Source organism: Zingiber officinale, chromosome 5A, assembly GCF_018446385.1.
Source record: "Zingiber officinale cultivar Zhangliang chromosome 5A, Zo_v1.1, whole genome shotgun sequence".
Taxonomy (NCBI): domain Eukaryota; kingdom Viridiplantae; phylum Streptophyta; class Magnoliopsida; order Zingiberales; family Zingiberaceae; genus Zingiber; species Zingiber officinale.
Window position 1 is genome coordinate 41381799 of NC_055994.1, and position 21931 is coordinate 41403729.

At 39.5% G+C, this 21931-nt stretch overlaps 1 protein-coding gene and 1 long non-coding RNA gene across 2 annotated transcripts; one reads left to right on the forward strand and one right to left on the reverse strand.

Annotated features, from left to right (window-relative positions):
- Positions 1 to 1371: 1371 nt before the first annotated feature.
- On the forward strand, positions 1372 to 5618 carry LOC121982783 (long chain base biosynthesis protein 2a). Its single transcript, XM_042535853.1, has 12 exons — positions 1372 to 1626; positions 1756 to 1821; positions 2411 to 2499; positions 2923 to 3068; positions 3156 to 3280; positions 3382 to 3475; positions 3570 to 3733; positions 3882 to 4043; positions 4144 to 4270; positions 4380 to 4546; positions 4936 to 5043; positions 5139 to 5618. The coding sequence occupies exons 1-12, from the start codon at positions 1495 to 1497 to the stop codon at positions 5226 to 5228; spliced, it is 1470 nt and encodes a 489-aa protein (XP_042391787.1). The 5' UTR covers positions 1372 to 1494; the 3' UTR covers positions 5229 to 5618.
- A 14383-nt stretch (positions 5619 to 20001) lies between these two features.
- LOC121982784 lies at positions 20002 to 21162 on the reverse strand. Its single transcript, XR_006112250.1, has 4 exons — positions 20615 to 21162; positions 20446 to 20530; positions 20258 to 20346; positions 20002 to 20056 (listed from the first exon to the last, which is right to left on the reverse strand). It is a non-coding gene; the product is annotated as an uncharacterized LOC121982784 (long non-coding RNA).
- Between the last annotated feature and the right edge of the window lie 769 nt (positions 21163 to 21931).

A 21931-nucleotide genomic window follows, 5' to 3' on the forward strand; every position in this document is an offset into this window, starting at 1 on the left:
AGTGGAAAATGTTGGTAATGCCCACGTTAAGGCATATTAACATGCCAAGGAGGATGATGGGATCATGGCCCATTATATATAACCTCCCTTTCCCCATTATCCCCATAATATGCATTAATATATAAAGGGTTTTGGGTATTAAGAGAGGGGTGTGGTGAAGGGAGATTACAGGAGGTCGATGTAGATCGCTTGCGGAATGAGTCAATCATTCATAGTTGCATATCAATGGGTCGAGGGTTGAGAAGTTGTGAAACAACAGTAATAGTTCGATACTTGAGACTATTATTCCGACTACAAGTTGTTCAGAGTTGCCAGAGTTTACAATAACATCGATTGAGGTATATCAAGAACTCAATTCATTTTGAATTTGTAAACTATTATATGCTTATGCCATGTCCAAACAAAATTAGACATTTTTATTTACATGCATTTTGCATTTAAGTCATTTGTATTCGTATCGAGCTTATAGTGAATTGCTCAATGAATAGCTCAACTAGTGTCGGCCTTGGATTAGTAATCGTCGGATGGTGAACCAAGTAAAAATAATGATCTTAGCATTGTTTTCATTTTCTATTTATTTCACTGCGTTTATCTCTCGTTTTTTTTGAAAAATGAAAAAATAAGTAATGCTATTCACCCCCTTGGACGATGTTTTCGATCCTACATCTAACACACAAGACGATTCTATATTTATCACCAAACTAGTGCATATAAATTTTTTAAGTGATTTGAGATGTAAACGAAGAGAAATTATAGAAAAAGCATTCTACTTGCTCAGTATGAAAACGAAGGAGAGGGTTTTTTGTTTTGTTTTGTTTTGTTTTTCGTTCTGGTTTTTGGTCTCATTAGTTGTTGGTGGGTCAGAAGGTTTGGGGCATAACAAATCTTCCATGTGAAGAAGATTTGCCAACTCGTCTATCAGCAAAATGGCAGGGGCAATGTTTTATTTAGTTGAAATGAGCATCCAAAATTGGTGATCCTTCCTTTAATTGCCGGCCCAATCAAATTCATCAGTTCTATGTAACCATCACAGCCGTATCAACATTGACTTTCTTTTTATATGTTATTACTTACCTGCCCGCATTGAGAATTACATGGATTAATGGAGCATGCTTGACTTGTTGGAGTAGACATTTTCGTCAACCAGTTGACTTATGGCAACCTGTTTTGTTGACCATGTAAAGCACATAGTTATTGCGTCGACAACGAATTAGAAAAATTCAACGTGCAGTTGGAGCATAACGACTTCTGTACGTTTAACCATGGAATATTGAACCGTTCATGGACCGGTGCGGTCCGGACCGGACCGCACAAGGGATTTGAATCGCCGTACGAAGATCCATTTCATTTGCGTCACATTTCCGACGCAAATTAAGGTCATTCCCTCCATTTAAATCCTTCCCCTGCGTTGCCTCGTCGCACCACTGCATCTCTCTCTTTGTTCCTACCTCGATCTGTTTCGGGATAGAGAAGCCAATCAGCAGAAGTAGAAGGATGGTGAGATTGCCGTACCTGATCGCGCTCTCCACCCTCTTCAGCTACGGCCTCCTCTTCGCCTTCGGCCAGATGCGGGATTTCTTTCGGAAGCTCATCGACTGGTCCAAATCCACGTCCGAAGACCTCAAGGTTTCTACTTTCATTTGCGATCCTCGTCTCCAGCTGTGGGAATTTTCCGTCTTTTTCTTCGATTGAATACTAGTTGTTTTTTTTGGCGGGGGAGTTCTAATTAGGCTTCAAAATTCGTTTTTGCGACAGGGATATGCGCCCATCTGCTTAGGGCTGGAAGATTTTTACACTCGACGGCTGTATCTTCGGATTCAGGCATGTCCTATCGTTTCCTCTGCTGATTCCCTTTTCAAATTTCCATATTGTCATCGATTTGTTTGTCTTTCCATCCTGCAACTTACATATGGGACGTTTAAGTCTTGGTGAATCCTCGATCTATTTGCCTCACCTGATTCCGTCATCATTTCATTCTTGAACTGGATGGGAAAAAAGAGTGATACTAGAACATTTGGTTTGAATCGATGTACGATGTCATCCAATTTCTTTTAGTTGTCTATGATGTTTGCTCATGGCATTCAATATTTCAAATTGAATAATTCTGGTATTCAACCAATCTCATTGGGAAATATACATGAACCAATTCCAATAAGTATCTTGCAGCAATTCCTTGTCTCATTTCATAATCTCAATTTAAACCAGATTAGTTTTGCAACAAAAAGAACACTTAAGCCAGACGAGAATGACACTAGATATTCCAATTTTCTTGTACTTTTTATTTCAAGACAACGTTGGTCTGCATCAGACATGCAAAACCCCCTTTATTATTTGGTCCTTTATTTTAATAACTCTTGCTGGTACTTCAGTAGTCTTTTAACAATGTAATGAAGATATCGTAATTTAGCAGGATTGCTTCAGCCGACCAATTGCAAGTGCACCAGATGCTTGGTTTGATGTGGTTGAGCGTTACTCCAATGACAATAACAAGACACTTCAGTAAGTTTTTTATTATCTGTTGAGTAGATATGTTATTGTTTTCAATTGTTATCTATCAGGCTATCAAAAATTAATAGTCATAATAGAATGTTGAATAGATTTATTTCCACATGGAATATTTATTAGTTATAGGATATTATGTTTGCTTTGAATAACAAAACACTATCATATTTTATCCCTCAACAAATACAGGGTAACTTGTCTGAAACAGAGAAAGGAGCATCACATCTATTGATAAGCTAAGCGAACTACAAATCATCTTGGGAACAATAGAGAATAGTAGATATTCAATCTACTACCATAAGCTAGTTTGTTTGTTTGTTTTATCTTTTTCAGTGTGATTGACTGTCAATGCTCGATAACAATTTTTAGCATAACTATTTGTTAGTATCCCCTAAAAGTGCAAATTGTTAATTCTTGCAGTCGGACATCAAATACTACTAAGTGCTTAAATCTTGGATCATACAACTATCTTGGATTTGCAGCAGCAGATGAGTACTGTACACCTCGTGTTATTGAATCTCTGAAGAAATACTCACCCAGTACTTGTAGTGCTCGTATTGATGGTGGTATGAATGCTCTTGCTTATTCTGTTAATTACAGAATGAAATTTACTGTCATTTAGATTAATCTCATTAGTATATGTTTTTTGTCAGGGACAACAAACCTACACACTGAACTGGAAGAGCTAGTTGCAAGATTTGTGGGCAAACCAGATGCCATACTTTTTGGAATGGGCTATGTAACAAACTCTGCAATCATCCCTGCTCTTCTAGGAAACGTTTGTATTACTTACTAGTCTCCCTACTGTTAAACTTCAAAGTTTTAGTCCTGTAGTAGTCCTTTTACCGGCCAAACAACACTATTTATGGTTGTTCTTAGGGAGGATTGATAATTAGTGATTCTTTGAATCATAACTCTATTGTCAATGGTGCCCGAGGATCTAGTGCATCAGTACGTGTTTTCCAGCATAATAGTAAGTTTTAAGCTGCCAAATATTATGGTGTTCACATCTGCACTTTAGTGTACACATATTTACTTGATTTTAACTCATGTTCCGCATTGTGCAGGCCCCTCACATTTGGAAGAGGTGCTAAGAGAGCAGATAGCTGAGGGACAGCCACGCACACATAGACCATGGAAAAAGATAATTGTTATTGTTGAGGGCATCTACAGCATGGAAGGAGAGCTCTGCAAACTTCCTGAAATCATTGCAGTGTGCAAAAAATACAAGGTTTGGCAAGCACTTAATATTAAATTTTGATACTAATTTGCATGCATCAGCTGAGTCAGAAATGAGAAAATGTTTCTTTGATAAGCATTAAAATGGAGGACATAAAGCAATTCAACCTAAAAAAAAATTAATTTGTTTGTGATGATAGGCATACACATACTTGGATGAAGCCCATAGTATTGGTGCTGTTGGAAAATCAGGCAGAGGTGTTTGCGAACTCCTAGGAGTGGATACAGATGATGTGGATATAATGATGGGAACATTTACAAAATCCTTTGGATCCTGTGGGGGCTACATTGCAGCATCAAAGGTCCTCTGTTTGTTAAACCAAATTTCACTAAATTTTAAAAAAGAAAAAAATAGGTAGTGCCAAGTTAAGATGTACTTGCTAAGACTTATATCTTATTCAGGAAATCATCCAGTACCTTAAGCACACTTGTGCTGCTCATCTCTATGCCACTTCTATGTCACCCCCTGCTGTGCAGCAAGTTATCTCTGCAATTAAGGTTATCCTTGGAGAAGACGGTTCAAGTAGAGGTAGGCAAGGATTTGCCTTTGATGCATCCATTTTTCTAGTACTTAAGACTGTTTTCTGATCTATTCTAAAGGACAAACTCAGTATTTCTGGTTGGCGTGGTTATTCTAGGTGCACAGAAACTTGCTCGTGTTCGAGAAAATAGCAACTTCTTTAGGTCAGAACTCCAGAAAATGGGATTTGAAGTGCTTGGCGATAATGATTCTCCAGTCATGCCAATAATGCTTTACAATCCTGCAAAAATCCCAGCCTTTTCAAGGGAGTGTCTTCGTCAGGAAGTAAGCATTGTAGGACTAGTTTGTTTGTATGTTATGCTTGTCTCTTACATTGTTGGCTAATGATAACAGCTTAAAAGGACTTTCCGATTCAGTTGTATGATCGTTTGCACATTTAGGTGCCCTATGGGCATGTTTCTAAATGGGTTTGCATGCATAAACTGCACATTTACCTTTTAAACCCATTACTGACCGAGGCATTGTTTAAGAGAAATTAATTGTTTAAAGTTAGCATATTTAGCTCCCTTTCTTTGACAAGTGAGGTAATACTTCCAAGTGCATGGAATTATTTTATCTTTCTATTTTCATGCTCCTTCTATCTCAATTCTATATCTTTCATGGGGATATCTTTTCTGGTATGCCACTGGGTGACATTTTTATTGACATTGTAGGTAGCAGTGGTGACAGTTGCATTCCCTGCAACACCTCTTCTTCTTGCAAGAGCTCGAATCTGTATATCTTCCTCACACTCTAGAGAAGACCTGATGAAAGGTCTGGAGGTGAGTTAGTACCATAACCATGTTTAATAAATGTGCCAGTTCCTTAAAATAATAGTGACAGTGATGTTCTTCTATTCCTTTGTATGCACTTCCAGGTCATTAGCAAAGTGGGCGATCTTGTGGGCATCAAATACTTCCCTGCAGAGCCACCTAAATGTGTTGAACAGGACGAGAAGGTCTTGTAGTTGAAAAGAAAGCTGTTGATCCACTGGAAACATTGGGGGAATACAACCACGTCTTTTGTCCTCTTTGAAATGGGCTTATTTCGAATAAAACAAAAAGTGGGTCGATTCCACAGGCTGTTTGTAGGTGTTCTCTGTGCATTCTTCATTTGACACAGCCTTTTCAATGCCAACATTACTTTCATGCATAGTGAGTGTTTAGAGTGTTTCTTACTGCTTTGTCCATCATCTTAGTGTTTGTTTGTTGTAAGAACATTACAGTCCCTCTAAATGTACTATCATGAATTCTATTGAGTCACATTGTATAGGATTTTGAATTTTTTGTGTTTTCCTGTAGGATATTATCCTTTTACGTGGGCTTATTTGTAAGTTGTGCATATAAATACAAACCAAATCCGTTTATGTGATCTAACTTAAGGTTATTGGATTTAAATTATTAGATGTGGGTTTAATGTGTAGAACTCTTTAGCCCGATCTGTTGTTAGCTATGTGTTGATAACAGATCAGATTGCCTATATAAGGGAGAGGTCCCCAAGGGTTTAGGTATCTTGATAAAATCCTTCGTTCCCCATTGACGAAGGTTGGCGGCGTCATCATCCCTAAATCTCTTGGAAGACACTCTTTGTTTGCTTCAACTTCTTCTTCTTCCTCAGTGATACTCACGACGCTTTAGGATAAGAATATGACTCTTCAATCAGGTTCCTTGTCGCATTTGGATTATGCTTCATAGTTGTTATGACATATTTTTTTGTTGAAACTAGATCCATGCTCATGTTCTTGTATTTTCTATGTACGAATTCTTATTTCGTTTCATAGAATTCATGTTGCTTAGGATTTATGAGAATCTTTCAATTGGTATCAAAGCTAAGTCTCTGTTTCTTCATGTTTTCATGGCAATACAGTATGGGTTTTCATCGATCTATTATTCTTATGCTAGATAAAGTTTTTTCAGTATGAACCATGTTTGATCATTAAAATCGTTTGCATAAAAAACCTAGAAAAGACTTGATCTTCCATGTTGTTTGTGTGTTTCACGAAGAACAGAAAGAACAGTGGTGAATTGTTGCTGTCTTCAGGAAGAACCGCTGTGATTGATCTAATTTTAGGTCAAAATTGTAATGATGTAATTGATTGTTTTGGTCGGATAATCGATTACCAAACCTAAATTAGCAAACATAATTGTCTGGAATTAACTGACTTGATAGATCAGTTGTCAACAATTGATAACTTGAACAAGGCAATCGATTGATGACTAATCTTGGGCGTAAATTGACCTAAATTGATTACTGGGTTGCTTCTTGCCAATCGATCGGTGACTTATTGCGAGACAAAATCGATTCGGATCGATCAACTAAATTAATTCAAGTCAATTGTTAGCCTTGAAAATCAGACAGGGTCAATTTAATCTATCGACCAGATTGATTAAAGTGGTCAATCAACTGGCAAGTTACACTAATCGATTGCCAATATTAAAATTGAGCATACTGGTAGATCAATTGGTGATATCCAATTGATTTCCATGAATTTTCAATCAATTAAAATGTGTGATGTCAAATACAGAAGGTTTTGTAACTGACTGCGGGATCGATTGGGTCAAACCAATAGATTGACGCACATTATCAATCGATTGATAATCCTGAAGTCGTATACAATTTCAAATTGATTAAGGTGATCGATTAATCGATTGTCATATGATATCAATCGATTGATAAGTCTAATTCTTAAGCTATTAAGATTGATCAAGTGATTGTCTATTTGGTTAAAGTTTCTAGGATTTTCTTGGGTCTATCTATATACTTGCTACTAAATTGAACTATTGTGTTGGCCCAAAAGAAGAGACTTTAGGTATGTTTAGTACATTTTATGTCAGTAGATCTATATTTATGCTAAAAGTAATTGATCTAAAGGAAATTACTTTTGTGCCAGATATATGTTTCCGGGTAGCCTATAACTATAGAATAAAATTTATTTTGTTCAGATCATGTACAAAATGTTGGTGCGGGAAGCATCTGACGATCGAACCTGAATTTTGATAATGACAAAGGATTCAAAGTTAAAATTATCTATGATCTAATATGCTGAATAAGCTTGCAGGGAAAGTCCTAAGGTATCTTAGGCAAAAGTCCTAGCTACGGTTAGGCAGGCAAGAAAACCTTAGGGGGTGGTAACCATAGGCGGAAAGCCTTGGTGGGTCGAGGTCTTCGGGCAAAAGTCCTAGAGTTGGATACTCTAGGTGGAAAGTCCTGGTGTCGCGAACCAGATGGAAAGTCTGGACGGGTCGTGGAGCGGACGTCCAACGGAAAGACCTGAAGACTCGGGCGCTGAGCAAAAGTCCAGTCGATCTATAGGACTGGACTGACAACAGGTATACTCTTCTGAGTGGAGTAGGTGAGGACGTGTTCCCTGCTGAGGGAATAGTAGGCGTCGGTTCGACCTACGATTTTCGATCAGAAATCCAAAGTCAGAACCAGACAGTTCGATGACTGTCAGACTTTTATGTTACTATTATGTGCTAACTTTGTCTTGCATGATATTTTTGGGACTAACATATCTTGCAGGGACAAAGGAGCAAACTTTGCCTCGAATGAACAGTACCCGAGGCGCCCTCCATGGAGCTTGGAGGCGCCTCGGGTGCAAAGGCTGAGGAGTGCGTGCAGCGAAGCTGGAGGCGCCTCGGATGACATTGGAGGCGCCCTCAAGGGAGATCGAGGCACTTTCAAGAGGATAGGCTGTGACCTGTTCAGCCCTTATCTTCGCTGTGGAATCGACGGATTTGAGGGCGCCCTCAAGGAGGTTGAAGGCACCCTCAATGGGCTTTATAAGAAGGTCTCGAGTAACAGCATGGATAATCATATACTGAGCAATCTTTCTTCAGCACACTGCTAACGAGACGATCCGGTTGAGCTACAACAAGACACCGATGACCAAGATCTTCAGTTTTTCGATTCCCTTGTGTCGGTATAGTCTTTTAGTACAATTAAATTGTAATAATCTCTTGTACTATTTCGTGATTATAGTTGTTGCCCAAAGTAAACGCTCAACGAGCATGGACCTTGGAGTAGGAGTCACCCAAGGCTTCGAACTAAGTAAAAACACTTGGGTCTTTCTGTGTTGTGTTTTATATTTCTACTGCATTTACTCGATAGTTTTTTGAATATGAAAAGTGAAACCCACGAGCGTTATTCACCCCCCTCTAGCGCGTCTCGATCCAACACAAAATATATCATCCCAAAGGAAGACATATTGTGTGGTAGATTACAGTTGTTATAAGCTATAAACCAATTTATAACTAATATAAAGTGTTGAATTATGTGCAAAATGGGTCGACCCAAAGGAAGACCCATTATGTGGTCAATTAAAGTTTGAGTTATAATTGAGAGTACCACTAACAAATTATATTTTAGTCCATAGAGTAAAATGCAATGTTGTATTTAGTATCTCATAAAAAGCACATTCCTAAGCATTAAAATTTTTATTTTATTTGTATAATCTTATGTTTTACTTATATAAATTCTTAGCTTTTATTAAATTGTGAGCTTACATTACTTCCCTCTTTTGATTTCAATGCAATCTATTATTATCAGTATTAATAACATCCCCACACTAACTAGTTCAAATTTTATTGAATGGAAAGAGTATGTTTTTATAATTTTAGGCTGCATGGACTTAGACTATGTATTTAGACATGATCGCCCTGCACCCTTGACCAGTGCTAGTGCTATAGAGTAGAGGCTAAATTTGAAAAGTGGGAATGATCGAACCGCATGTGTCTAAGTATCATGAGACTTTCCATTCCAGTACCAATTAAAGGCTCTATAACTAAGGCAGAGGATGCTAGGAGTTTCTTTAGCCAATTAGGGGATTGTTTTATGACAAACAAAAATGTTTAGACTACGACACTTCTTTAGAAGTAACTATGCAATATAACGTCAAAGAAAATATCAGAGAGTATATTATGAAGATGTCCAATATTGCCACAAGTTTGAAAGCACTTAAATTCAACATGTCTGAGTCTATGTTAGTGCATTTCATCTTGATGTCTCTACCTAAACAATTAACTACTTTTAAGTTTTCATATAATACTCAAAAGGAAAAGTGGACATTGAATTAACTTATAGCTCAGTATGTGCAAGAGGAGGAGAGACTGAGATGTGAGACAGCTGAAAGTGCTCACCTAGCATTTAGTTCCCAAGGATCGGAAAAGAAGAGAAAAAATATCAATAAAAGAAAGGAAAAGCAAATTGCGGATTTTGGTGGCTTTAGCCATAAGAAGCAAAAGAAGTAAGATAAAGAGTCCACTTGTTTCTTCTATAGGTAGAAAGCCTATATGGAGAAAGACCGCCCCAAGTACATCAACTGACGTGTAAAAAAGGATGAATTTCTCACTCTTGTTAGTTCAGATGTCAATTTAGCTATTGTACCCATTGACATTTGGTAGATAGATACTGATTTTACTACTCACATAAGTGTCATTATATAGGATTATCTCAGGAGCAGATTTTCGCTTGATGGTGAAAGGTACATCTATATGGGGAATGGAAAAAATACTAAAGTTGAGTCGATTGGTATTTTTAGGCTTTGTTTAGAAACTAATATCTTTCTAAATTTAGAAAATATATTTATTGTACCATCTTTTTGATGAAATTTAATTTCTATTTTTTGTTTGAACAAATAAGGTTATTCTTGTTCATTTAGAAGTAGAATTTTTAATTCAATGTTGGTTGGAAATGCTTCCTTAGTTAATAAAATTTATAAATTAAACTCTATAACTCCTACAGTTGATAACGTGATTCTATATATTATATGTATGAAACACAAATTGACTAATGAGAATCCATGTTGTGACATAAGCATTTAAGAGAAATATCTAGATAATGCCTAGAAAGGTTAATGTCATATGGAATTCTCGATTCCCTTAACATGGCAGACTTTTATGTTTGCATAGAATGTGTTAAACGGAAGATAACTAACAAAAGGAATAAGGGAGCAAGTCGATGTAGTGACGTTTTAGAGCTAGTACTTATGCATGAGAAGATGACTACTCTCGATTTATCTATTTGGATCTTATTCATGAGAAATCACAATCTTTGGACATGTTCAAGATTTTTAAAATCAAAGCTGAAATTCAACTAAGTAAGAAAATTAAACTCATTCAGCCCGACCATAGAGGTGAATATTATGGTCGATATGATGGATCAAGTGAATAATATCCAAGACCTTTTGTAAACTAGCTTAGCTTGTTAAATATGGGATTGTGCCTCAGTATACCATGCTTGGTACACCCAGTCAAAATAGTGTAGTTGAGCGTCATAATCGAACCTTAAAAGACATGGCGAGAAATATAATGACCTTCACTTCAATGTCGGAGTCTTTATGGGGTGAAATATTTAAGACTATAGTTCATCTACTCAATAGAGTACCTAGTTAGGCAGTAACTAAAACTCTATTTGAGATGTGGATGGTATATAACCTAACATTAGACATTTACATATCTGGAATTGTCCAACTAAGGCTATGGCTAATATGCCTAACAAAAGGAAACAGGCACAAGAATAATTAGTTGTAATTTTATAGGTTACTCTAAGAAATTAAAGGGGTATAAATTTTATGATCTCTTTAAGATATCCTTCTTTAAAATGAGAAACATTAAATTTTTTTAGGGAAGTGAGAGTGATAAAGTTAGGAAAGTATCTTTTGAGGAAAACATTAACAAACCTCCTATTTGTTGGTGTGAGAAGCATCTGACGATCAAACCCGAGTTTTGATAATGGCAAAAGGATTTAAAGTTAAGGTATGTTGTTATCTGATATGTTGATTGAGCTTTGTAGGAAAGCCCTAGCTACGGTTAGGCAGGTGGAAAACCCTAGGGGGCGGCAACCCTAGGTCCTAGGGGGTGGCAACCCTAGGCAGAAAGTCTTGGCGGATCAGAGCTTCGGGCAAAAACCCTAGGGGGCAACCCTAGGTGGAAATCCTGGTATCGCGAACCAGGTGGAAGTCTGGACGAGTTGTGGAGCAGGCGTCCAGCATGAAGACCGGAAGATTCGAGCACCAAGCAAAAGTTCAGTCAGTCTGGAGGATCGAACTGGCAAAAGGTAACTTCTCCTAAGTGGAGTAGGTGAGGACGCGTTCCCCGAAAGAGGGAACAGTAGGCGTCAGTTTGACCTAGGGTTTCTGGCCGGAAATCCGAAGTCAGAACCAGACAGTCCGAAAACTGTCAATTCACTTACTTACATATTATCTGCTAGATTCTAACTCTGTTTTACAGGTAAACATTTCTAACAGTTTCTGTGCAGGGTCAGAATTGACCGGGATCGACCGACCGAATAGGGTTATCGGTCGACCGAACCCCTAAAGCAGCAGATCATGTCACGCCCCGGAGGAGTCCCTGTCCGAAGAAATTTCGGCAGCATCTCCCCTATACGGCGGACAATCTGAAACTTTCTACATATCCACATATCTCAGCCACATGCGGCTGGAATAATAACAGTAAATAAAATACAACACAAACATTCCACGCAGTTTATATAACAAGTAAACGGAAGAATAATATTCTGACTCGAAATCAACCCTACTCCACTACACTCGTAAAGCTCAAATCCGATTTACTCACCTCTTCTGCCGTCCAGGCAGACATGTAGTAAAACATATCGAAATAAAATCCATCGACACATAAAATTCACACCAGATCCATAGTATAAAAAATCCATAATATCAAAAACAGAATAAGTCTGAACATAGACTAATAAAGAAGAAAATCAAAAGATTACTAAGCCCTCGTGGACAGCAGGGGACTAGCGACTGGAACTCTCTCTTGACAGCATCAACCTGGAAAAATAACAACAATGGAGGCGGGGTGAGTCCAACACTCAGCAGGTACAACTAATATGCAAAGTAAGGAAATAACACCTAGCACTAATCATGCGTACAGTCTCCTGATAAAAATAAAGGTAAATGCAAACCGAAGTAAACAGGAGAGAAACTGTACTAACCAGGACCTGGGTATAAGGACAAACAATCCGAAAGGTATAGAAGACCTGTATGCATGTCAAACATAGGTATCCAAACAATATGCAGCATATAAATGCAGCAAACACAAACAGAAGCAATAAATGCATCATGCATATGATGCCCATGTCATGGTCACCCCTGACGCCAGTCAGCCAACTCACAACCAAAAGTGGGACCGAGTGGGTAGGGCTGTGACGACCGTGCACTCTGCATCACTACTCCTGATGAGTGACCGAGTGGACGGGATGCTGTCGGAGTACACACATACTCCTACCCCAAATCATAAATGGGGGAGCGCAATGCTCTCATCTCCCGGTACACTATGACGGGGAGAGATCTCTAACGTGCTACACGCTGCGTCACACTACTCCTGAGCGGACCAACGGAGCACCGGAAGAGCAAACTGACGTGCTACCACGCTGCATCACGCTACCCATGAGCGTCACAACGGAGCACCGAACAATAATGAAACTGGCAATGTGCTCGACAATAATGGAGCAATCTATCACACAGCATGCAATCATGCGAATGGTGCATGTCACTAAGCATGGTAATATACTAAACCAATCTATGGACATATAATGATGTGCACCATAGTGAACAAATCATATCAAAGCACACTGATCAAATAAGGTATCAAACCTAGGTCCTGAACATGGTGAAACATGGTTATATCACTACCCCTATGAGCATGTGTAATCAGGTACATAACCACACAAAATGCAAAACAAACAATCAATCAAGCAGGTAACAGGTAATCGGGTAGTGATTAACCGAAACAAATGAGGAACATAATTAATGCAACTTGTTAATTTCATTACTATGCATATCAAAGACAATAAGTCAAAAGTACCCGCCTCCAATCGAAATGGTCCAATCTGACTACGAGATACTCGTCTCATGTCAAAGTCCTGTGTCACCAATAAATATATATTTTATTTTTATTTAGCTACAACTCAATGAATAGCTAAATAAAATCCCCTAAACTAATTTAGGGTAAAAACTCTAATCATATAACATTAACCCTTCCTAATTCATCATGTACCAAATCATCTAACAAGATCTAATACACATGATCTACAAAACAAAAACTCACTTGTTGGAACACTTACACTGATCAGATCAAGTAGAAATTAAGAAAACAACCAGGCATTCAGTGCTGGGGTGGTCGGAAATCCAACAACTTCACACCACTGTCCACTGGCAATTGAACCAAAATTTCCAAAAATTCCATAAAATTCCCTTATTAAGATTCGCCTATTTTTCGGTATTTTACATTCTTCCCCACTAATAAAAATTTGGTCCCCAAATTTTGTTATCTACCATCAGCAAGTACTAACAACAGATAAATAGTATAAATGCTGAACGATAAATTAAATCACATACCTCAAGTGAAAAGATGGGGATATCGAGCTCGGATCGTATCCTCAAGCTCCCAAGTAGTCTCCTCTTCCGAATGATGCTGCCATCCGACTTTAACCAGCCTGATAGTCTTGTTCCGCAACTGACGCTCTTTCCGGTACAGAATCCGTACCGGAATCTCCTCATATGTAATGTCAGGCTGAACTGGAACTGAAATATCTGCCAACACATGCGTCGGGTCGGGCACGTATCTCCGCAACATAGATACGTGGAATACATCGTGGACGCCTGCTAGGGACGATGGTAGTGCTAATCGGTAAGCTACCGCTCCGATCCTCTCTAAGATCTCAAAAGGCCAATATACCGCAGAGCTAGCTTACCTCTGAGGCCAAATCTCTTCACCCCTTTCGTGGGTGAAACTTGCAGAAATACATGGTCGCTAACAGAGAACTCTAGTGGTCTGCGTCTCCGGTCAACATAACTCTTCTGACGGTCCTGCGCCTCTGACATCCTCCGTCTGATAGTATGGACCAACTCTGCATCCTGCTGAACTCTATGAGGTCCCAACAACTGGGCCTCACGGATTCTCATCCTGATCGACGACTAAGCAACCACGGTAACCAGAGTACCCTGCTCTGTCTGTCCTTACCCCTCTAGGCCCAACTCGGAGAAATCTTGAATCAAGTCTATGACCACAACTTGGTGGCAAGCTAAAGTCCCTCCAGACTTCCTGCTAAGAACATCGGCAACCACATTAGCTTTCCCCCGGTGGTAGCTAATGGTACAATCGTAGTCCTTCAGGAACTCCATCCATCTCCTCTGTCGGAGATTAAGCTCCTTCTGAGTGAAAATATATTTGAGACTCTTATGATCAGTGAGAATCTCAAATGTAATACCGTATAAATGATGCCGCCAAAGCTTCAGAGCAAAGATGATGGCAGCTAACTCCAAGTCATGAACTGGGTAGTTCTTCTCATGCTCCTTTAGCTGACGAGAAGAATAAGAGACTACTCTGCCGTGCTGCATCAGAACAGCACCCAACCCTGTAGAGATGCGTCAGTATAGAGCACGAATCCGTCCTCTTCATAAGGTAAAACCAAAATCGAAGCCGACACTAGTCTCCGCTTCAGCTCCTAGAAGCTGATCTTGAAATCCTCAGTCCAAGAAAACTTCACTCCTTCCATGGTCAGGCGTGTAAGTAGCATGGCAATCCATGAGAACCCTCAACGTATCTTCGGAAATATCGAGCCAAACAAAGGAAGTTGCGAGCCTTCTTTATAGACTCTGTCTACTCCTAACGGTAACAATCTCGATCCCCTGTGAAACCATGGTATACTCCTATTGGTGACCGTGTGTCCCAAAAATCTCACAGAAGAATAAACCCAAAACGCACACAGAACTTCACATATAGATGTTCCCATCGAAACATCTCTAGACTATGCAAAGATGATGTGCGTGACTCACCGCGGACCCGATATAGATCACAACTTCGTCAACAAAGACAATGGAAACTGATCCAAACATCCTCGACATACCAGGATCATCGAGTCCCTGAGAACATCTAAGGCACTGTAAGCCTATATGGCAAAAACAAAGACACATAATGTTCGTATCACAGACATTCCTATTCATAAGATCTCAGATAATAAATCGAAAATCTAATCATCAACAACATAAATCACCAAGAATAAATCCTCCAGGGTGAGAGCAACGCTCAATCACAGGAAATACCACATATGTGGGAGCAACTCTCTACCATAAGAAATCCTTAATATGTGGGAGCAGCACTCCACCACAAATAATCTGAAATATGTATCTGTAATAAATATAGGAGCAATGCTCCACTACCATCAATCCGTAATATGTGTGAGCAACACCCCACCACAAAACAATATATAAGTGCCCCAAAGCACCTAACTATCCAGCTAAAGACTGCACAAGATCTCTCTACCACAAATCACTGTGGTTAGCCTAGGGTATAACAACCTAGTAAGCTAATCAAATCAATCATCAACTCTATCAGCATCCGAGTGAGTCATCCACTGATAGGAGAATTAGTTAACGGGTTAATCTAGCAAATGACATAATGCAGACACTCCACATCCTGCATTCAACATAAGTAGAATCATCATGCTGCTACCAATAATACACCTGGCACACGTTCACAAAACATAGGTATGGTCGACATAATCCTCCAATTAGTACACACCAAACACGCACACAACTCAGGTATATTCAGTTTGATACTTCCAACAATACATACCGAACACGTGTGCAAAATCAATGTAGATAAAATCAACAATACACCTCAAACAACACTCACATGACATATATACACCTATGCCAAGAGAATAACCAACATATACTTCCAATAAAGCATACTAAACCCAGGTGCACTCACAAATCCAACATAATCAAAAAGATACCTCAGATACCACACCAAACACATACGTACATCTCACGACTCAGATTAAATCGACAAGATACCTCCATCAAAACACTATAGATGTACTTATACCACAACTCGGATTTAATCGTCAAGATATCTTCAATAATACATTCAGATACATACATCGAACTACATAACCATGATCCACAAGGAACCTACAAACCATATCAGAACATGGATACATATACTACTCGCAAATGGGCAGTCTACCATAGGACTCCTACAACACATAACAATCATAATATACATGCAACATAGACATGCAAAATCAGCATACCAGCTCAATCAAAGAGACCAACCTTATGCTACCAACACTCATGGTTTACGGGTATATCTAAACAAAATTCATGCATATGTATCAAGCATGAATACATCAATCAAAAGCAACCCAAAATAAAGCAGCCTAATCATCCAGTAACAACCCTGCTCTAGGTTCAAAGGAACTAATATCGGACAAGAAAGATATACACACCATGGTATAACATTGCAAGTCAATGTCGTACACTACCAAGACTATATCTAATGGGGAAAATTTTATCATCTTAAATCCAAATGTACTCTCCCAGTATACACTAGTAACGATTGTATCCCATAAGTGTTAAGCAATTAGCTCTACACTTCCTTACATCAGCGGGGTCACATATCCCAATGCACTTTCTGAGTCATCCAACCGGGTATATACAGTCCATGGTCAAAGTCTTCATAGAATAGGATACATCGATCCTCTATAAACTATCCAAGCCGACAATGGTATATGGCTAAATCAATCCTTTCCACGTCAGTACAAAACATGTACTCAAATGTACTCTAGACACATAACTAAGCACAAATAACCTAAAGGTTCGAACCTCTAAAAATAGAGTATGGAAATCCTCTAATGATCAACCGACAAAACTAAATCATTCATCTACTAACTAATCGAGAATACCTTAATCCTCCACAAGCAACTAAGGTATATCAAACCACGACTACCCAACTCGACAAACGTAAATCAGTCTTCTACTGACCGATCTAATAAGAGTAAATCAATATTTACTGATAAAAATTAACTAAGATAAAATGGTATACTACATTGTTAAATAACTAAATCAGTTCATGGGTCAATTCAACACTAATTACATCAACTCAAACTAGAGAATGTCAACCCACATAATACCATATGTATAAATGTGTACGACCCAAAATAAAAAGTCAGAATTCAAGATCATCAAGACACCCTCATTTTTTTCCAAAAATATCAGCCCACATAATATTAGATGAATAAGTCTCTACTCCCCATGAGGGCAAATTAACATTCAAAACATCAAATCATTATTTATCCACATAGTCCAATATCAGAGGAAGCAAATATCAATCAATTTTTTTTTATCATCCTGCTAACTAATCACAACTAACCAGATTTATTAAAATCTCATAAGCACACTCATCCGTAAATTCTCTAGCACCCAATTTATAATCTGATCACCAACTATAATCAGTAAACCTATGAACATCATACATGACACTCACTATGTCACCATCAACGACAACCCAAATACTAGATCATCAAAATAGTTATCCACTAATAGATCATCAAAACAAATATCTAGTAATAGATCATCAGACAACCACATAACATTTACTCTCACAAATCATTAGAAATCAACATATCACAATATCTGATCTCATAATATCCCTCAACCTCAAACCATTCTCAACAATGATCAAACATGGTAACTCCCAAATGAACAATTTTTATCGTATCGGGTACCCTAATATCCAAAAGATATGAGTATAAAAACTCTACTGACTAAATCAACAGGAATTATGTAGGTATCATTCACTACCCTGCTAACAATAGTAGAGGCTGGTATGTGCCTCCATCTCCTACTAGTAGTAACAGAAGCTAAAACTACTGATGGTATGATAAGAAAAATCACCAGAGACTATAATCCTTGATCTCTGTTAAGGTCAACCATGCTTAATGGCTAACCCATCACATGTACTATGTGCTACAACAACCAAACATGTACTACATAAAGAATGCTAATACCTATCATAAACTATAAAATTAAACATCATACCTATATGCCGTCTGGAGATGTTCCATCGCTGTCCAATACCCAACTTCTGACCTCAAAATTCCGAACATGAAAATCACCGGAAATCCATATAAATCCGAAACGAAAGTCCAAAATATATACATAATGAAAAATTCGTGCAATCCAAATAACTACCCAGTTTGCTTCACAAACTTGGGCTAATCCAAAAATCCAGAATACCAAAAGCAGGTATCATAACCCACTCTGATACCAATAAATTGGTATCAGCTAAATCTCGAAAATCCGTAACACGAAAATCAAACAAGTATTGCCAAACTTTGGCGCTCTGATACCAATAAATTGGTATCAGGTTATCCCCAATATCCAAAATACAAAAACAAACGATCGTAAAACTTAGGCTCTGATACCAAATAAATTGTCACGCCCCGAAGGAGTCCCTGTCCGAAGAAATTTCGGCAGCATCTTCCTTGTACGGTGGACAATCTGAAACTTTCTACATATCCACATACCTCAGCCACATGCGGCTGGAATAATAACAGTAAATAAAATACAACACAAACATTCCACGCAGTTTATATAACAAGTAAACAGAAGAATAATATTCTGACTCGAAATCAACTCTACTCCACTACACTCGTAAAGCTCAAATCCGATTTACTCACCTCTTCTGCCGTCCAGGCAGGCATATAGTAAAACATATCGAAATAAAATCCATCGACACATAAAATTCACACCAGATCCATAGTATAAAAAATCCATAATATCAAAAACAGAATAAGTCTGAACATAGACTAATAAAGAAGAAAACCAAAAGATTACTAAGCCCTCGTGGTCAGCAGGGGACTAGCGACTGGAACTCTCTCTTGACAGCATCAACCTGGAAAAATAACAACAATGGAGGCGGGGTGAGTCCAACACTCAGCAAGTACAACTAATATGCAAAGTAAGGAAATAACACCTAGCACTAATCATGCGTACAGTCTCCTGATAAAAATAAAGGTAAATGCAAACCGAAGTAAACAGGAGAGAAACTGTACTAACCAGGACCTGGGTATAAGGACAAATAGTCCGAATGGTATAGAAGAACTGTATGCATGTCAAACATAGGTATCCAAACAATATACAGCATATAAATGCAGCAAACACAAACACAAGCAATAAATGCATCATGCATATGATGCCCATGTCATGGTCACCCCTGACGCCAGTCAGCCAACTCACAACCAAAAGTGGGACCGAGTTGGTAGGGCTGTGACGACCGTGCACTCTGCATCACTACTCCTGATGAGTGACCGAGTGGACGGGATGCTGTCGGAGTACACACATACTCCTACCCCAAATCATAAATGGGGGAGCGCAATGCTCTCATCTCCCGATACACTATGACGGGGAGGGATCTCTAACGTGCTACACGCTGCGTCACACTACCCCTGAGCGGACCAACGGAGCACCGGAAGAGCAAACTGACGTGCTACCACGCTACATCACGCTACCCATGAGTGTCACAACGGAGCACCGAACAGTATTGAAACTGGCAATGTGCTCGATAATAATGGAGCAATCTATCACACATCATGCAATCATGCGAATGGTGCATGCCACTAAGCATGGTAATATACTAAACCAATCTATGGACATATAATGATGAGCACCATAGTGAACAAATCATATCAAAGCACACTTATCAAATAAGATATCTAACCTAGGTCCTGAATATGGTGAAACATGGTTATATCACTACCCCTATGAGCATGTGTAATTAGGTACATAACCACACGAAATGCAAAACAAACAATCAATCAAGCAGGTAACAGGTAATCAGATAGTGATTAACCGAAACAAATGAGTACATAATTAATGCAACTTGTTAATTTCATTACTATGCATATCAAAGATAATAAGTCAAAAGTACCCGCCTCCAATCGAAATGGTCCAATCTGACTCCTAGATACTCGTCTCGCGTCAAAGTCCTGTGTCACCAATAAATATATATTTTATTTTTATTTAGCTACAACTCAATGAATAGCTAAATAAAATCCCCTAAACTAATTTAGGGTAAAAACTCTAATCATATAACATTAACCCTTCCTAATTCATCATGTACCAAATCATCTAACAAGATCTAATACACATGATCTACAAAACAAAAACTCACTTGTTAGAACACTTACACTAATCAGATCAAGATGGAAATCAAGAAAACAACCAGGCATTCAGTGCTGGGGTGGTCGGAAATCCAACAACTTCACACCACTGTCCACTGGCAATTGAACCAAAATTTCCAAATCTATCAAATAGGAAATCTTTACAGCAGCATACAAAAATTCTACATCACTGTTGTAGTTAACAAAACCATCACCTGTCCTTCTTCTCCGACGATGGTAGCAAGCAGCAGTGGCTGGGATGCTCTTCTATCAGCCCACAGCCGAAACCCTAAGTCAGTGCTGGAGAAGAGAGCCCAATTAGAAATCAATATATCCTCAACTGTGCCGATCCGAGATCAAACTGGTCACAGATGATCAACTCACCAAAGATAGAGGTCTAGGGCACCACCACATGCCCTTGTTCGAACCTGCAGAATGTAGACTCGAGTTGGATCGGCGGTAGCCGGCTGGAGGGATCTAGAGCACAGCCAATTGGAGGCTCGGATGAGGCATCAGCGCTAGGGCAGCGGCAAGGGATCAGCGGTGTCGCGAGCCCAAAAGGGGAGGAGGAGTCCGCAATGGAGTCGGGCTGGCTAGGGCACAGAGGAAACTCGGCCAAGGAGTCTCGATAGCGGCAGCGCTAGGGCACAGGCGACGCTACTCCGGTCCAGAGAGGGCAGTGACATCGGCAGGGCTGTGGAGGAGTGGCGATGTTGGCTCTGTGAGTTGTGGTCGGCTGTGGATCTAGGGCACGCAAGTTCGGCGGCTGGTGAGAGAAACTCGGCTGCCGGCGATGGAAGGAATTCGGCCAGGGCAGAAGGGAGAAAGGCAGTGCCGACTTCCCTTGGTCCGGGGCTTATTCACGCGTGGGAGAGGAGGAGGGAACCGCCGAGTGGCGGTTAGGGCTCGGAGGAGAAGGCGTCGGCTCGGGTGCGTGAGGGAGAGGAACAGAAACGGCGTCGGGGAAAGAAATAAGAGAAAAAGAAAAGGAAAAGGAAAAGGAAATAAAACTTTTCCTCATTAAAACAGGGTAGCCTAAACAGGCTTTTCCGGGCCCCATTTTTATCTCCGTTAACTCGTCCATACGAGCTCCGAAAAATTCCCAAAAAATTCCCAAAAATTCCAGAAAATTCCCTTATTAAGATTCGCCTATTTTTCGGTATTTTACAGATCAAATTACCAGCGAGTGGACCGGGCTCGACCAAGGGATTGATCGACCGAACCGGGTTTTCGGTCGACCGAACTGAGGATAAGGCTTGACTAGATCGAAGTGGAGCGAGCGCATCGGGCAAATCAAATTGGAGGAGATCGCCTGATCGGTCTACCAATAAACGCGGGGATCGGTCGATCGATCCGCCTTGGGTCAATCCTGATCTCAAGACTTGGGGATCTGGATCAGTTTTACAGAGCCTATAAAAAGGAGCCTCGGGAAGCAGCCTGAAATCAATCTCGAACAGAACAACTGGTGCTTCCGAACGCTCTCCGAACACTTCCAACACGCGCTGCTACTCCGACAACTGACGACCTCGTAATTCTTGTGTATTGTCGGTACCATTTCTTTATTTCAGCACTTGTAATCCTTGATTATAAAAGTTTTTCGAACTGATAGTGATTGCCCATCGAAAGCGATCTTCGATCGCGGGCCTTGGAGTAGGAGTCGCCCTAAGCTTCGAACCAAGTAAACCCTTGGTGTCTCTTTGT